The 17,215-nt window shown below is 49.5% G+C and overlaps 1 protein-coding gene across 7 annotated transcripts in view; it reads right to left on the bottom strand.

The window, feature by feature from the left end:
- The window catches only part of PPP6R3 (protein phosphatase 6 regulatory subunit 3), a 243,426-nt gene that overhangs the window by 44,400 nt on the left and 181,811 nt on the right, over window positions 1–17,215 (bottom strand). For all 7 annotated transcript variants that reach the window (XM_075325295.1, XM_075325289.1, XM_075325292.1 and 4 more), the window contains 3 exons: window positions 6,157–6,278; window positions 5,711–5,864; window positions 2,355–2,452 (listed from right to left, as the gene is read on the bottom strand). In XM_075325295.1, the coding sequence (XP_075181410.1) occupies window positions 2,355–2,452; window positions 5,711–5,864; window positions 6,157–6,278 (374 nt within the window). The remainder of the gene's footprint in view (window positions 1–2,354; window positions 2,453–5,710; window positions 5,865–6,156; window positions 6,279–17,215) is intronic.

Below are 17,215 nucleotides of genomic sequence, written 5' to 3'. Positions count from 1 at the left end.
AGAATGCATGAGTGGATGTGTGTCTCCTTCCACACAAAGCATAAAAAACTGAGGAGCCCGTGATGCACGGGAGGGTGTATAGGCAGAGGGGAGGGGTTACACTTTTAAAGTGTAATACTTTGTGTGGCCTCCGGAGGCAGAAGCTATACACCAATTGTCTGGGTCTCCCAATAGAGCGACAAAGAAAAGGCTGTGAAGAAAAACTGCCATATCTGTATGAGGCTACAAAAACTGCCCTGGGTATCCCGCTTCACCTACGGGAAGCGTAAACAACTGGCTGCCTAACCATCACCCCAGAGGTCTGACCTGCAGCCCCAGTAACCATACTGGAACCATAGGTGGCGCCACAAAACACTTATTTTTTATTATTTTCTTTTTTATTATTATTATTATATTTATTATTTTATTATTAGTTAACTGTTAGTGACCACCAGGGCCACGGGACCAGGCACAGGCCCCCGTGACATAATAATAATAATAATAATTTTTATTCATTTATATAGCGCTATTAATTCCACAGCGCTTTACATACATTGGCAACACTGTCCCCACTGGGGCTCACAATCTAGGTTCCCTATCTGTATGTCTTTGGAGTGTGGGAGGAAACCGGAGTACCCGGAGGAAACCCACGCAAACACGGGGAGAACATACAAACTCCTTGCAGATAGTGTCCTTGGTGGGATTTGAACCCAGGACCCCAGCGCTGCAAGACTGCAGTGCTAACCACTGAGCCACCGTGCCGCCATAATCCCATTGTGATCCAACGCCCGGAACAGAGTACCCCACGGCCCTGGGGCGGGTCATAATCATGTGACTTCCGGTGGTTGCCATGGTAGCTCAAGGTCATGTGAAGACTCTAGCTATCATGAGTCACTTTCTCTCACTTCCGGCAGAGGGAAGTGTGTGAAAGTAAAGCCACTTTTCTCCAGATCTCAGCTGTGTAGCTGTGATCTGGAGAAATGGAAGTACGATCAGACTGCTAATCCTTATAGCCCTCTAGGGGACCTAGTAAAATACCTAAAAGTTAAAATCACCCCCCAATCAGCCCACTGAAAATTAAAGTGTTAAAACAATAAAAAATATACACATATTTGGTATCGCCGCGTTCAGAAATGCCCGATCTATCAAATTATAAAATCAAATATTCTCATCAGTAAACTGCGTAGCGGCAATAAAAATTTCAAATGCCAAAATTACGTTTTTTGCTCACCGCAAATTTTGCACAAAATGCAATAACAGGCGATCAAAACGTAGCATCTGTGCAAAAATGGTAGTTAAAAACATCAGCTTGAGATGCAAAAAATAAGCACTTATTTTAACTTCTTAGATAAAGTAAATCCTATGCATGTTTGATGTCTACAAACTCGTACCGACCTCCAGCATCACAAGAACACATCAGTTTTACCGTATAGTGAACACAATAAAATATTTCAAAAATTATTGTGCGATCACACTTTTTTTTTTGAAGTTTTTCTGCACTTGAAATTTTGTTTGCTGTTTTCCAGTGCAGTATATGATCAAACCAATGGTTTCAAAGTACAGCTCGTCCTGCAAAAAAAAAAAAGCCCTCATATGGCAAGATTGTCGGGGTAGGGGAGGAAAGGAAGAAAAAAAAAAAAAAAACGCCCAGGAGTGAAGTTTTGTTTTATATTTACTGTTCAATGAACAAAATAGACAACTTATTCAAGAAGCACCCAACTCAAGATGGGAAGTTGCCTATGCATGACTGCATACTTTCAATAAAACAATGCAAGTGTCTGTTAGGACCCCTTTACACATCTTTAAAAAAAAAAGAAGAATAAAACCCTTGCATGTGGCATGTTCTGTTTAGACCAGCCGTGTGTATGCATATGGCATCCGTGTGTCGTCTGAGTAAGTGTATCCCATCAAACACACAGAAAACAATCTCTTGAATGCACTTAATTCTAGTCCGTGTCACTTGTACGGCACATGAATGTCACCTGTTTGCTGTACATGTTTTCATAGACTGATAGACAGTGGACCACAAGGACACATGAGTCGTTTACATGGATACACTGTCCGAGTGAAAATCACCACAGATTTTAATGAGTATGCATGTGAATGTGTCTCTAGTATGTGTGAAAATGGACAAACGTACCGGGAAGCTAGGAATTGTGAAGGAGTCTTACAGTGTTTTTACTGGGCTTCGGCTAAATTTGCATTGACCAGTTGCTTGATCTAGCTGCTCAAATTTTAAGTCTCCCTACTATGCAATTTCAGGATTTACCTCTGCAGAAATTCTGGAAACCACAGTGGAACACATCTTAATTTAAAAGGGGAAAAGGGCAGCTAAACCCAAAAATAAACTACAAAATTTCAATATGCTCATTTACTTTCAGTTTGTGCAGATGCATTGACACTCAATGGATCCGTTTGCTCTGTACTGGTTTCCATTTCCACAGGAGAGTTACTTCTTGCAGTTTCCTTCGCACTGGAGAATTAATGACATTTTTAGTATATACATAACAATGAAATTCTAACATCTACACAATGCCACCAATAGCATTCAGAGCAAAACTGATAATATATCGGAGGTTATTTGACATCATATGTCAAGAAAAGTGGATGAAAGATATATGCCTCCTCCTATGAAAGGAAGACAATGCCTAGATCTCAATCCTATACTTGGATTTAGTAAAAAAATAAATAAAAATCAAAATCAATCAATAAACCCCCCCACCTTTGTGAAAATGATGGAAAAAGGTCCTACCAGTCAGCCTTCTATAGCAGAGCTTTGAAATACCCTGTTTAAGGATGACCTCACTCAATTCACGCTACCAAAATGCAGGCAGCATGGATCAGATTCTTGCTGCACGATTGCAGTCAGGTAGGTTTTTCTCTGCAAAGCTCCAGTATTTTAGAGAAAGCAGCTGGAAAGTTGACAGACTGACAAGTGTCATGGGAGAAAACAATCAACTAGAGTGGTGTGGTGAGAAGCCGGCCAGGGGCAGCGCGTGGGTCTGGCCGGGTCTCTCTCTATAGTTCCTTGCTATTCAATCTATATTTTGCTGAAACACTAGAGCATTTCAGAGAGAAAAACATACCTGAATGCAATTGTGCTGCCAGGTGCTGAGTCATGCTGCCCGTATGTACATGAGCATGTACATGAAAGCTTTTTGGCAGCAACACAAAATAGAGATGCATTCTGGCTTCCCGTTTGCATTACACACAGTCCGCACACTGTACCTGCAGGAACAGATGACTCTCAGTGTCCGTGTGTGCATGTGTGACCAACGTCTCCCTCTCCTGCCTGTAGTGGCCGTGCGCTCCACACAGGATCACAAAGTAGCAGGCGGCTGCTGCAGACAGGAAAGGGAGTTGAAAATGCATCTGCACTGACACTTGGCTCTTGACTCTGCAGTCTATGCAGGCAATGGAGGACTGTTTCAATTAAACTATCACTAAAGAGCGTTGTCAAACATAAGGGGAGATGCAGAGGAGAATGTAAGAATGGTGCACTAAGCCCTTTTGTAACATCATGGGTGCATCAATGACCCCTCAATTTTAAAAAGAAGTTAGTGCACATATGATTTTTTTTTTTTTTTCCTTTTTAAAATCGGAGCCAAGTCCCCCATCTGAATTTATGCATGGTTTGCCTTTCGTAGGTGACAATTTAGGATTAAAATGTAAACATTGTTTTACCTTTTATTTCATAAATCAACAGTACACATGAACATAAGGAACTTTGTTTCTTTTTCTACCAGAATTGGTCATTATCAATATTCTCAATTCTGGAGGTAAAAATTTGTATTCAGTGAAGACTTTCCCATTACTGAGATAGGAGATGGCAGATGGTGCTCAAGAGATCCTATGGAGAGAGGCAGAGGCCAGGAGAGCCAGGAGGGCAGAAGAGCCTGAGCCAGGAGGGCAGAAGAGCCTGAGCCAGGAGGGCAGAAGAGCCTGAGCCAGGAGGGCAGAAGAGCCTGAGCCAGGAGGGCAGAAGAGCCTGAGCCAGGAGGGCAGAAGAGCCTGAGCCAGGAGGGCAGAAGAGAGCTGAGCCAGGAGGGCAGAAGAGAGCTGAGCCAGGAGGGCAGAAGAGCCTGAGCCAGGAGGGCAGAAGAGCCTGAGCCAGGAGGGCAGAAGAGCCTGAGCCAGGAGGGCAGAAGAGCCTGAGCCAGGAGGGCAGAAGAGCCTGAGCCAGGAGGGCAGAAGAGCCTGAGCCAGGAGGGCAGAAGAGCCTGAGCCAGGAGGGCAGAAGAGCCTGAGCCAGGAGGGCAGAAGAGCCTGAGCCAGGAGGGCAGAAGAGCCTGAGCCAGGAGGGCAGAAGAGCCTGAGCCAGGAGGGCAGAAGAGCCTGAGCCAGGAGGGCAGAAGAGCCTGAGCCAGGAGGGCAGAAGAGCCTGAGCCAGGAGGGCAGAAGAGCCTGAGCCAGGAGGGCAGAAGAGCCTGAGCCAGGAGGGCAGAAGAGCCTGAGCCAGGAGGGCAGAAGAGCCTGAGCCAGGAGGGCAGAAGAGCCTGAGCCAGGAGGGCAGAAGAGCCTGAGGCAGAGGGCAGAAGAGCCTGAGGCAGAGGGCAGAAGAGCCTGAGGCAGAGGGCAGAAGAGCCTGAGGCAGAGGGCAGAAGAGCCAGAGGCAGGACCTAGAGGCAGAGCTACGCCTCGTCTTCTATCTACAGAGGATCTCATCAGTAGAAGCTATCATTTCCTATCTCAGTAATGGGAAAGTCTTCACTAAATACAGATGTTACCTCAAAATTTTGAATTTTGATGACGACTGATCAATTCTGGCAGAGAAAGAAGAAAAATTGTCTAATAAAATATATACAGTGGAACCTTGCTTAACGAGAACAATCCATTCTGGGAGTGTGCTTGTTAATCAAGTTACTCGTTCAGCAAAGCAAGATTTCCCATAGGAAATCATTGCAATGCAGGCAATTCGTTCCACAACTTGTTAAATGTCCCATCCTGGTCCCCCTATTCTATCGTCACACTCACACACACACACACACACACACACACTATTATGCTCACCTTACCTTCCATTCCATCGCCGGTCTCCTGGGACTTGCTGTTCTCCGGTGCGGGCCGTGTATCGTGTTACCATAACGACGAGGGAGGAACTTCCTGCCAGAGCGCTGACGTCAAAGGCAGAGCCGCTTGCCTCTGATTGGCCAGCGCGCTGCCTTTGAGTAGCGGTGACAGGAACCAGGAAGTTTCTGCTTCGTCGCTATGGATGCCGATGCACAGCCTGGAGTGGAGCGGAGCGGCGAACTACAGGACCCAGGAGGCCGGCGATGAAACGGAAGGTACACATTATATGCTCACCTTACCTTCCGTTCCACCGCCGGCCTCATGGTACTTTTAGTTCGCTGCGAGCACGTCGCGATGTACCCGGGAACTACAAGAACCATGAGACCCGCGGTGGAACGGAAGGTAAGGTGACCATAATACTGTATGCGTGTGCTTGTGTGGACTGCAAGTGCGGGTCACAGCGTGGTGGATGGACGGAACCGGAAATGTGTGTGGCGAGTATTTTGCTCGTACAGCAAAGCTTTCTCGCAAACCGGGTTACAAATTTACAGAAAGCTTTGCTTGTTAAGCGAAATTCTCGTTAAGTGGGTTACTCTTTAAACGAGGTACCATTGTATTACAAAGTTGTTTATGTTTGTGTGTACTATTGATTTCTGAAATAAAAATGAAAAACGATGTTTACGCCACATTAAAACAGTTTAAGCTGCCCAACTTAACTGACCTGATAGACGTTGTGAAGTCTGTAAAAGAGGCCCAACCAGATTCTTTAGCCGATAATGGCTCTTCGGTGCTCCAAACATCAGATCCCACTGAATCCAAGCCAGTTACATGTGCAGTTTCCATAGGGATATCAAAGTTTGCCGGCCAGTTACTTGCTATAAGACAAAAAAAAAGGTCACATTAAAAGAGGGTTGTCCTCAATTAGAAAACCATTTCTATTTTTAAGGACAGTTCCACATCTTTCTACAGGTTGCATGTGGTATGGCAGCTCCGTACCATTCCCTTGAATGGAGTAAATCTGCAATAACGGACTACCTGTAACCTCTATATATCAGCTCCTATAAACAGGGTGCCGGATATCGAGCTAAAATGGATACATTAGAAACTTTGTAAGGTGTTGTCAGTCAGTTGCTTTTTGCCTCCATGACAGGGGAGCGTTAATCTTACCCTCATTAGCGTCCACTTCCATTTTGTCTTCCTGGTTGACTGTGCTCGATTCAAATAATCCCTGTTTGACGGAGTCTTCCTCCTCAGAATCTGTGCTCTCTTCGCTGTCTGTGCTTCCTGAGCTACAAGGACAATGGTTATACTCAGATTATCCCTTTGCCACCTGGCAATATCTTTAATTTTTGTATATCACAGTAGGGGGAAAAAAAATAAAAAAAAAAATAAAATTTAACAAGCTGTATCCATTGTGCAGGTTGTTTGTATGAACACCATTTTGGGGTAGATCTAATGCATTGATCACTTTCTTTTTTGTTTTATTGTTTGCAGATTGGTGACTGTGGACCAGGAGGGAGGAAGTGAAGAAAGAGCCAAGGATTCTGCAAGTCAGTAATATTTGAAGAGCCAAAGTGTAAGATAGATAAGGGATGCAGAGGCTATGCATAGCATCTATATGAAGACAGGAAGACTGGGGAACCGGAGCCCAAAAAAATACTATGAAAGCAAAAGACCTCATCTGTAGGAGTGAAGGTCTCAAGTAAAAAAGTCATGCATTGGGATGGGACAAGACATCCAATGGAAGAGGTGCAGGCTGTCTGGGAAAAGCCATAGCCAGGAAAGATCGGAATACCTGGAAGATCCTTTCACCAAGAATTGACCAGGTGAGAATTGGCCAGGTCACTTCATGGGCATGAGTGGACCGCGATAGCGCCACTCACAGGCAGAATTGGCCGAATAAGTTATTTAGAAAAAGCTTTCCCTATCAGTTTTACAGAGATGTGGCCACTTGCAGAGTAGTGAACCACCCCTTTAAAGGAGACCAATATGGGATTTCACGGAAGTTTAGACAACGCCAGATCTACATGATGTGTAAGGAAACAATGCTGAACCCTTCTTCTCGGCATATTTACAAGTTTCCCCTCATCCGTACAATGTGGTGGATCATCTAGAATTCTTCCAGAGTCTATAGAAGGGACAATTACTTCCTTTGGATGGAAGATTAGACTTGGGGGGGAAATAAAATGGAATTACACCAGGCCAGAAGTTGTCAAGGGCCCAAAGACTGAACCTGCTGGAAGACCGGTGGAAGACATTTGTTGTATTCTTTGAGGAACTTGTTGACCCAGGAGTAGTCTTGTAAGCAATCCTAGAACAGACATTTGCCACATAATGAAAAGCAGCTCCCGGGGAGGTAAAACTTCAAGCTCAATATTATAGTAGCAGAGAGTATAAATCACAATGGTAGTCTACTAGAAGTGGAGAGGAAGCCAGCGCATGATGAAGCGAGACCGTGAGAACTACAATAGCTAAGGGATCTGCAATTGGGGCAAACAAAAATAACATACAAAATAAATAAAGAAGGGAATTTTGTATACTTACCGTAAATTCCTTTTCTTCTAGCTCCAATTGGGAGACCCAGACAATTGGGTGTATAGCTACTGCCTCCGGAGGCCACACAAAGTATTACACTCAAAAGTGTAAGGCCCCTCCCCTTCTGGCTATACACCCCCCAGTGGGATCACTGGCTCACCAGTTTAGTGCAAAAGCAAGAAGGAGGAAAGCCAATAACTGGTTTAAAGACCAATTCAATCCGAAGAAACATCGGAGAACTGCAACCATTCACATGAACAACATGTGTACCGAAAAAAACCCTAAGAAAACAGGGCGGGTGCTGGGTCTCCCAATTGGAGCTAGAAGAAAAGGAATTTACGGTAAGTATACAAAATTCCCTTCTTTGTCGCTCCATTGGGAGACCCAGACAATTGGGACGTCCAAAAGCAGTCCCTGGGTGGGTAAAAGAATACCTCGTGGTAGGGCCGTCAAACAGCCCTTTCGTACAGGTGGGCAACCGCCGCCTGAAGGACTTGTCTACCTAGGCTGGCGTCTGCCGAAGCGTAGGTATGCACCTGATAATGCTTGGTAAAAGTGTGCAGACTCGACCAGGTAGGTGCCTGGCACACCTGCTGAGCCGTAGCCTGGTGCCGTAATGCCCAGGACGCACCCACGGCTCTGGTAGAATGGGCATTCAGCCCTGAGGGAACCGGGAGCCTAGCAGAACGGTAGGTTTCAAGAATTGGTTCCTTGATCCACCGAGTCAGGGTGGATTTGGAAGCTTGCGACCCTTTACGCTGACCAGCGACAAGGACAAAGAGTGCATCCGGGCGGCACAGGAGCGCCGTGCGGGAATGTAGATCCTGAGTGCTCTCACCAGATCCAACAGATGCAAATCCTTTTCCAATTGATGGACTGGATGAGGACACAAAGAAGGTAAGGTGATATCTTGATTGAGATGAAAGTGGGATACCACCTTAGGGAGAAAGTCCGGAATCGGACGCCGAACCCCCTTGTCCTGGTGAAGACCAGGAATGTAGATTTGCATGACAGCGCTGCTAGCTCGGACACTCTCTGAAGAGACGTGACCGCTACTAGAAAGGCCACTTTCTGTGAAAGACGGAAAAGGGAAACAACTTTCAAAGGCTCGAAAGGCGGCTTCAAGAGAGTCATTAGAACCTTGTTCAGACTCCAGAGCTCTAACGGCCGCTTGTACGGAGTGATGAGAAGACAAACTCCCTGCAGGAACGTGCGTACCTGCGGAAGTCGGCTAGGCGTTTCTGAAAAAATACAGATAGCGCTGAGACTTGTCCTTTAAGGGAGCTGAGCGACCAACCATTTTCCAACCAAGATTGTAGGAAAGAAGGAAAAATAGGCGATGCAAATGGCCAGGGAGAAACTCCTTGAGCAGAGCACCAAGATAAGAATATCTTCCACGATCTGTGGTAGATCTTGGCGGACGTTGGTTTCTTGGCCTGCGTCATGGTGACAACCACTCCTGAGAAAATCCTGAAGACGCTAGGATCCAGGACTCAATGGCTACACCGTCATGTTCAGGGCCGCAGAGTTCAGATGGAAAAAAGGGCCCTTGAAACAGCAAGTCTGGTCGGTCTGGTAGTGCCCACGGTTGGCCTACCGTGAGGTACCACAGATCCGGGAACCCCGACCTCCTCGGCCAATCTGGAGCGACGAGGATGGCGCGGCGACAGTCGGACTTGATCTTGCGCAGCACTCTGGGCAACAATGCCAGAGGTGGGACACATAAGGTAGCCGGGACTGCGACCAATGTTGAACTGAGGCGTCCGCCGCCAGAGCTCGATGATCGTGAGACTGTGCTATGAAGCCGGGACAATGTTGTTGTGCCGTGACGCCATTATGTCGACGTCCGGCATCCCGCAGCGGCGACAGATCTCCTGAAACCCGTCCGGGTGAAGAAACTATTCCCCTGCGTCCATACCCTGGCGACTGAGGAAGTCTGCTTCCTAGTTTACCACGCCTGGGATGTGAACTGCGGATATGGTGGATGCCGTGTCTTCAACCCACGTCAGAATCCGCCGGCTTCCTGGAAGGCTTGCCGGCTGCGTGTTCTTCCGTGGTGGTTGATGTATGCCACCGCTGTGGAGATATCCGACTGAATTCGGATGTGCTTGCTTTTCAGCCACTGCTGGAAGGCTTGTAGGACAAGATACACTGCTCTGATTCCCAGAACATTGATCTGAAGGGTGGACTCTTGCTGAATCCACGTATCTTGAGCCCTGTGGTAGAGAAAAACTGCTCACCACTCTGATAGACTCGTGCCTGTCGTAACTACCGCCCAGGATGGGGGTAGGAAGGACCTTTTTTCTGACCATGAGGTGGGAAGAAGCCACCACCGTAGAGATTCTTTGGCCGCCTGAGAAAGGGAGACGTCTCTGTCGATGGGCGTCGACCTCCCGTCTCATTGGCGGAGAATGTCCCATTGTAGTGGACGCAGATGAAACTGCGCGAAAGGGACTGCCGCCATTGCTACCATCTTACGTGAGAAGTGCATGAGGCGTCTCAATGTGTGCGACTGATCCTAAGGAGAGATTGCAGCCTTGTCTGTAGTGAACGCTGTTTGTCTAGCGGAAGCTTCACTATCGCTGAGAGAGTATGAAACTCCATGCCTAGATATGTTAGTGATTGGCCCGGGGTCGGATCTGACTTTGAAAAGTTGATGATCCACCCGAAACTCTGGAGAGTCTCCAGCGCAACGTTCGGCTGTGTTGGCATGTTCCTTAAGAGGGTGCCTTGACCAGTAGATCTCCCAAATACGGGATCACAGAGTGACCTTGAGATTGCAGGACTGGTACTACTGCTGCCATGACCTTAGCGAAGACCCGTGGGGCTATCGCCAGCCGGAAGGCAGAGTTACGAACTGAAGGTGTTCGCGTCTTATAACAAAGCGTAGAAACGCTGGAGCTCTGGATCAATCGGCACGTGGGGATAAGCATCCTTGACGTCTATTGATGTTAGGAAATTTCCTTGAAACATTGAGGCGATGACGGAGCGGGGGGATTACATCCGGAACCGCCTGGTGTTCACGAGCTGGTTGAGCCGTGTTAGATCCAGAACGGGACGGAAATACTCGTCCTTTCTTGGCACCGCAAATAATTCGGAGTAAAAACCGTGACCTTGTTCCTGAAGAGGAACGGGGGTCACCACTCGTTGTGCCTTTAGAGTGCCCACCGCCTGCAGAAGAGCATCGGCTCGGTCGGGAGGTGGAGAAGTTCTGAAGAATTGAGTTGGAGGACGAGAACTGAACTCTATCCTGTACCCGTGAGACAGAATGTCTCTCACCCAGCGGTCTTTGACCTGTGACAGCTAAATATCGCCAAGGCGGGAGAGCCTGCTACCGACCGAGGATGCGGAGAGAGGAGGCCGCAAGTCATGAGGAAGCCTCTTGGAAGCGGGTGTTCAGGCTGTCTTTTTTGGGCGTGACTGAGCCCGCCAAGAAACTGAGCTCCTCTGATCCTTTTGAGTCCTCTTTGGACGAGGAGAAATGGGACCTGCCCGAGCCTTGAAAAGACCGAAAACCCCGACTGTCCCTTGGTATGTTGGGGTTTGTTTTGTCTGGGCTGAGGTAAGGAAGAATCCTTACTCTTGAACTGTTTAATGATTACATCTCACGCACACTAAACAGTCGGTCAGCAGAACAAGGCAAACTGGTTAAGCCCTTTTTTGGAAGCAGAATCTGCCTTCCATTCAGTTAACACCCAGGCCCTGCGTAAAACCACGGAGTTAGCGGACGCCACTGCCGTACGGGTCGTAGAGTCTAGGACAGCATTAATCGCATAAGACGCAAATGCAGACATTTGAGCGGTTAAGGATGACACTTGCGGAACAGATGTACGTGTGACCGTGTCCATCTGTGTAAGACAAGCTGAAGTAGCTTGGAGGCCTCTACGGCTGCGAATGCTGGAGCTAACAGCGCGCCGATAGCCTCATAGATGGATTTCGACCAGAGATCCCTCTGTCTGTCAGTGGCATCTTTAAGTGCAGCCCCATCTTCCACTGCAACTATGGATCTAGCTGCAAGCTGGAGATTGGAGGATGCCCCTTGGGACACTGGGTCCAGCCATTGCCCACGTCAGGGGGTAGGGATAACGTGTATCCTCAGCCGTTTGGAGAAGCGCTTAACTGGATAAGCGTGGTGTTCCTGGACTGCCTGTGTAAAGTCAGGGTGGTCAAGGAAAGTATTTAATTTACGCTTGGGATACGTGAATGGAATTTCTCCTGCTATGAAGCTGACTCTTCCACTGGAGGAGCTGGGGGAGAAATAACTAACATTCCATTGATGGACGCTATGAGATTATTGACTATGGCGTCACCATCAGGTGTATCCAGATTGAGAGCGGTCTCAGGATTAGATCTTGAGCAGCTACCTCCGCCACATCACACAGAGAGTCCGCTTGCTGGGACCCTGACTAGTGCGATGAAGTCGAGGGCCGCTCATAGTGAGCCTCGCAGGCTGTCTGGGACTGTCGTCCGTGTCAGAGCCGTCACTCTGGGAAGCACATGACACCCTCGGAGCTCAAAGTTGTTCCCACTGAGGGGGACCATGGATAATGAATGAACAGTGGCCATGGATTTGAGAGACTTGTCTGGACTGCAAGGCTTCTAGTATCATAGCCATAGTCTCAGAAAATCTGTCAGTAAAAACTGCAGGCTCCGTCCCCATGTCCTGGACGATTAGCAGAGACTCCGTAGTATACAATGGGGGTCTATGTACACTGCCGGCCATATAGCCGTACATGCTGTACCGGCTGCATAGAAAACATGTGCTTCTGCACCTCTGTTTTACACAGACAATATGCTGTTATGTCCTCCGCACAATCAAGGAGGGTATATACAAAAATGCAGCTAAATAGTGCAATGCATAGTGAATAAGCATATATGTATATGTGCACTTCGGCACTAGTGGAGTCAGCCCCACAGGTGCTGCTTAACGCCTGGTCACAGCGGTTGTGTGACTCTCCAAATCCCTGCCAGGGATTCCTAAACTTGTCTCTTCTGTCGCTACAGAAAACACTGACAAGAATGGCTGCCGGCGTCCTGTGTAGAGGAGGAAGCCGTGGGCGTGCCTGAGAAAATGCGGGAATCCGGCTTCACAGCGTACACAGTGAGAGGGGTGGAGTATGCAAAGCATACTCCAGCTCTCAGCGCTGCCGGTTTCACAGTGCACACAGTGAGAGGGGTGGAGTATGCAAAGCATACTCCAGCTCTCAGCTCTCAGCGCTGCCGTGCTGTGCAGCGTCACGCCCCTACCCTGACTGGCAGGTCTGTGGGCGGAAACGAAGTGAGACTAGGCCGCGCAAGCCGGGGACTCGAGTGATAAGCGCGGCCGGCATATAAGCCTTGGTCGGCGCGGAAGTCCCCGGCGCACCACAAGTCCCAGCCGCGCCCGAAATAAAAATGGCAACGGCGGTTAGGGCGGTAGTCCCCTAATACACTAACACACCCAGCAAGCTGTAGTGTGCGATGGCACTAGTGCGGGCAGCGCCGCCGTCCCTGGCGCACTAACACACCCAGCAATGCTGCCGTGTGTCCGTGCGCGGTCCCCACAGGGACACAGAGTACCTCAACGTAGCAGGGCCATGTCCCTGAGGATACTCCGCTCCATGTCCAGCAGATTCCCAGGAGCTGTGGATGGAGCACGGCCTCAGTGCCTGGAGACCGGTAAGATCCCACTTCACCCAGAGCCGAAAAGGGATGGGGAAGGAAAGCAGCATGTGGGCTCCAGCCTCCGTACCCGCAATGGGTACCTCAACCTTAACAAACACCGCCGACAAAAGTGGGGTGAGAAGGGAGCATGCTGGGGGCCCTAGTATGGGCCCTCTTGTCTTCCATCCGACATAGTCAGCAGCTGCTGCTGACTAAACAGTGGAGCTATGCGTGGATGTCTGACCTCCTTCGCACAAAGCACAAAACTGGTGAGCCAGTGATCCCACTGGGGGTGTATAGCCAGAAGGGGAGGGGCCTTACACTTTTGAGTGTAATACTTTGTGTGGCCTCCGGAGGCAGTAGCTATACACCCAATTGTCTGGGTCTCCCAATGGAGCGACAAAGAAATATATCTTTCTACTATGGCAAATAAGATGACCAGGCGTCAAGCCTCCTGGTGGCAGTGTACAACCATAACACTGTGCCCTTAAAAGATATCATTAATGAGAAATAAAAATATTTCCCAGCTTGTACATACTACTGAACACAAAAAAAGTCTAGAGGCCTCGTCACTGCAGGACAGCAATGGACCACAAAAGCAGCAGAGGATACAATGGAAACAGCTACTTTATTTGCAATATTCTTTCAGAAATGTTGTGAAAACCTAGAAAACCTCCCCACACAAAAAAAGAGAATTTTGTTTACTTACCGTAAATTCTTTTTCTTATAGTTCCGACATGGGAGACCCAGACCATGGGTGTATAGCTTCTGCCTCCGGAGGACACACACAGTACTACACTCAAACGTGTAGCTCCTCCCTCCGGGCTATATACACCCCCTGGATGACAATCTAACCAGTTCAGTGCAAAAGCTGAAGGAGGACATCCACCCATAAGTAGAGACAGAGTAAAACTCGGAAAAACCGGAACCTCTGTCTACAACAACAGCCGGTGAAACACACGGAACAAGAAAACAGCCAACAGGCAACAGGGAGGGTGCTGGGTCTCCCATGTCGGAACTATAAGAAAAAGAATTTACGGTAAGTAAACAAAATTCTCTTTTTCTTCATCGTTCCTTATGGGAGACCCAGACCATGAAACGTCTCAAAGCAGTCCATGGGTGGGAAATAAACAAAACTGAGAAGTAGGCAAAACCTAACTTCACAAATGGGCGACAGCCGCCTGAAGGATGCGTCTGCCCAAGCACGCATCTGCCGAAGCATGAGCATGCACTTGGTAGTGCTTCGAAAAGGTGTGCAGACTAGACCAAGTGGCAGCCTGACAAACCTGCTGAGCCGTAGGCTGGTGCCCGAAAGCCCAGGAGGCACCGACAGCTCTGGTCGAGTGCGCCTTAATCCCTGGCGGAGGGGGCACCTGAGAACACTGGTAGGCATCAGAGATGGCCGACCTAATCCAACGAGCTAGGGTCGGTTTAGAAGCCAAGAGACCCTTGCGCTGACCCGTGGTTAGCACAAAAAGTGAGGTGCACCGCCTAAAAGCGGCGGTGCGTGACACAGATTCGGAGCGCCCGCACCAAATCCAAGGTATGCAATGCCTTCTCAAAGCGATGCACAGGGGCCGGACAAAAGGGAAGGCAATGAAATGTCCTGGTTAAGGTGGAAAGAAGACACCACCTTAGGGAGAAACTCCGGAGTCGGACGGAGAACCACCTTGTCTTGGTGAAACACCAAAAAAGGTGACTCCGAAGAGAGCGCAGCCAAATCAGAGACTCTCGTGAGAGAAGTTATGGCTACTAGAAAAACCACTTTCTGTGAAAGTCTAAACAAGGGAACCTCCCTAAGAGGCTCAAAGGGGGGTTTCTGTAAGGCCGTGAGGACCAGATTAAGATCCCAGGGATCCAAAGGCCGCCGGTAAGGAGGAATGATGTGAGATGCGCCCTGCATGAAGGTACGCACCTGAGCCAGTCGGGCGATACGCCGCTGGAATAATACCGACAGAGCCGACACCTGTCCCTTAAGGGAATTGAGGGACAGTCCTAGCTGCAGACCGGACTGTAAAAAGGACAGAATGGTCGGCAAAGAGAACGGCCAAGGAGCATGGCCGGAAGAGCGACACCAGGACAGGAAAATCTTCCAAGTCCTGTGGTAAATCTTGGCCGAGGAAGACCTCCGAGCCTGAGTCATAGTGGAGATGACCTCAGAAGGAATGCCTGAAGCTGTCAGGATCCAGGACTCAAGAGCCACGCCGTCAATCTGAGAGCCGCAGAATTCTGGCGGAAAAACGAACCTTGAGAGAGAAGGTCTGGGCGGTCCGGGAGATGCCACGGCATTTCTACGGACAGACGGAGCAGATCTGGGTACCAAGCTCGCCTGGGCCAGTCCGGAGCAATGATTATGACCTGACGGCCCTCCATTCTGATCTTGCGCAGAACCCTGGCAAGAGAGCCAGAGGGGGAAACACATAGGCCAGACGGAACTGAGACCAATCTGGAACCAGCGCGTCCGCTGCGAAGGCCTGAGGATCGTGGGAGCGAGCCACGTAAACCGGGACCTTGTTGTTGTGCCGGGATGCCATTAGATCCACTTCCGGAGTGCCCCACTTGCGGCAGATTGACCTGAACACTGCCGGATGCAGGGCCCACTCGCCGCTGTCCACGGTTTGACGGCTGAGATAATCGGCCTCCCAGTTTTCTACGCCTGGGATGTGGACTGCGGATATGATGGACTTGGAGTCCTCCGTCCACTGAAGGATTCGTTGAACCTCCAACATCGCCAGGCGGCTGCGAGTCCCGCCCTGGTGATTGATGTAGGCAACCGCTGTCGCGTTGTCTGACTGGACTCGGATGTGCTTGCCTGCCAACAGGTGGTGAAAGGCTACGAGAGCTAGAAGAACAGCCCTGATTTCCAACACATTGATCGAGAGGGCTGATTCGGACGGAGTCCAAATGCCCTGTGCTCGGTGGTGGAGAAATACTGCTCCCCAGCCGGAGAGGCTGGCATCCGTGGTGAGGATCACCCAGGACGGAGTCAGGAAGGAGCGTCCCTGTGACAGAGAGGGGCCGAAGCCACCACTGAAGAGAGCTCCTGGTCTGCGGCGACAGAGCCACTAGCCTGTGCAAGGAAGAGGTCCGCTTGTCCCAACAGCGGAGAATGTCCAGCTGCAGGGGACGCAGATGGAACTGGGCAAAGGGAACCGCTTCCATTGACGCCACCATCTGACCCAGCACCTGCATGAGGTGCCTGATGGAATGACGGCGGGGCTTCAACAGAGAGCGCACCGCCAGATGAAGGGACTGCTGTTTGACTAAGGGCAGCTTCACAAGTGCCGGCAGAGTCTCGAATTGCATCCCTAGGTACGTAAGTTCCTGGGTCGGGGTCAGAGTGGACTTGGGCAGATTGACAAGCCACCCGAATTGAACAAGCGTGGCGAGAGTGAGCGAGACACTCCGCTGGCAGTCTGCACTGGATGAGGCCTTGACTAGAAGGTCGTCCAGGTAGGGGATTACTGCCAACCCCTGGAGATGCAGGACCGCAACCACTGCTGCCATGACCTTGGTGAAAACACGAGGGGCCGTGGCTAACCCGAAGGGGAGAGCCACGAATTGGAAATGTTCCTCTCCGATTGCAAAGCGTAGCCAACGCTGGTGTGAAACCGCAATAGGCACATGCAGATAGGCATCTCTGATGTCGATGGATGCTAGAAAATCTCCTTGGGTCATTGAGGCAATGACCGATCTCAGAGATTCCATGCGAAGGCGCCGCACCTGAACATGCTTGTTGAGAAGCTTGAGATCCAGGATGGGCCGGAAGGAACCGTCCTTCTTGGGGACTAGGAAGAGGTTTGAGTAGAAACCTCTGAACCGTTCCCGGGCGGGAACCGGAACAATTACCCCGTTGGCCTGCAAGGATGCCACGGCCTGTGAAAAGGCGGCGGCTTTGGAGCAGGGGGGAGCGGACAGAAAAAATCTGTTTGGCGGGCTGGAAGAAAATTCTATCCTGTAGCCGTGGGAGATGATATCCCGCACCCACTGATCGGAGACGTGTTGAAACCACACGTCGCCAAAGTGGGAGAGCCTCCCACCGACCAAG

This window comes from Anomaloglossus baeobatrachus, chromosome 10, assembly GCF_048569485.1.
Source record: "Anomaloglossus baeobatrachus isolate aAnoBae1 chromosome 10, aAnoBae1.hap1, whole genome shotgun sequence".
Classification (NCBI taxonomy): domain Eukaryota; kingdom Metazoa; phylum Chordata; class Amphibia; order Anura; family Aromobatidae; genus Anomaloglossus; species Anomaloglossus baeobatrachus.
This window is presented reverse-complemented; position numbering and strand designations above follow the sequence as displayed.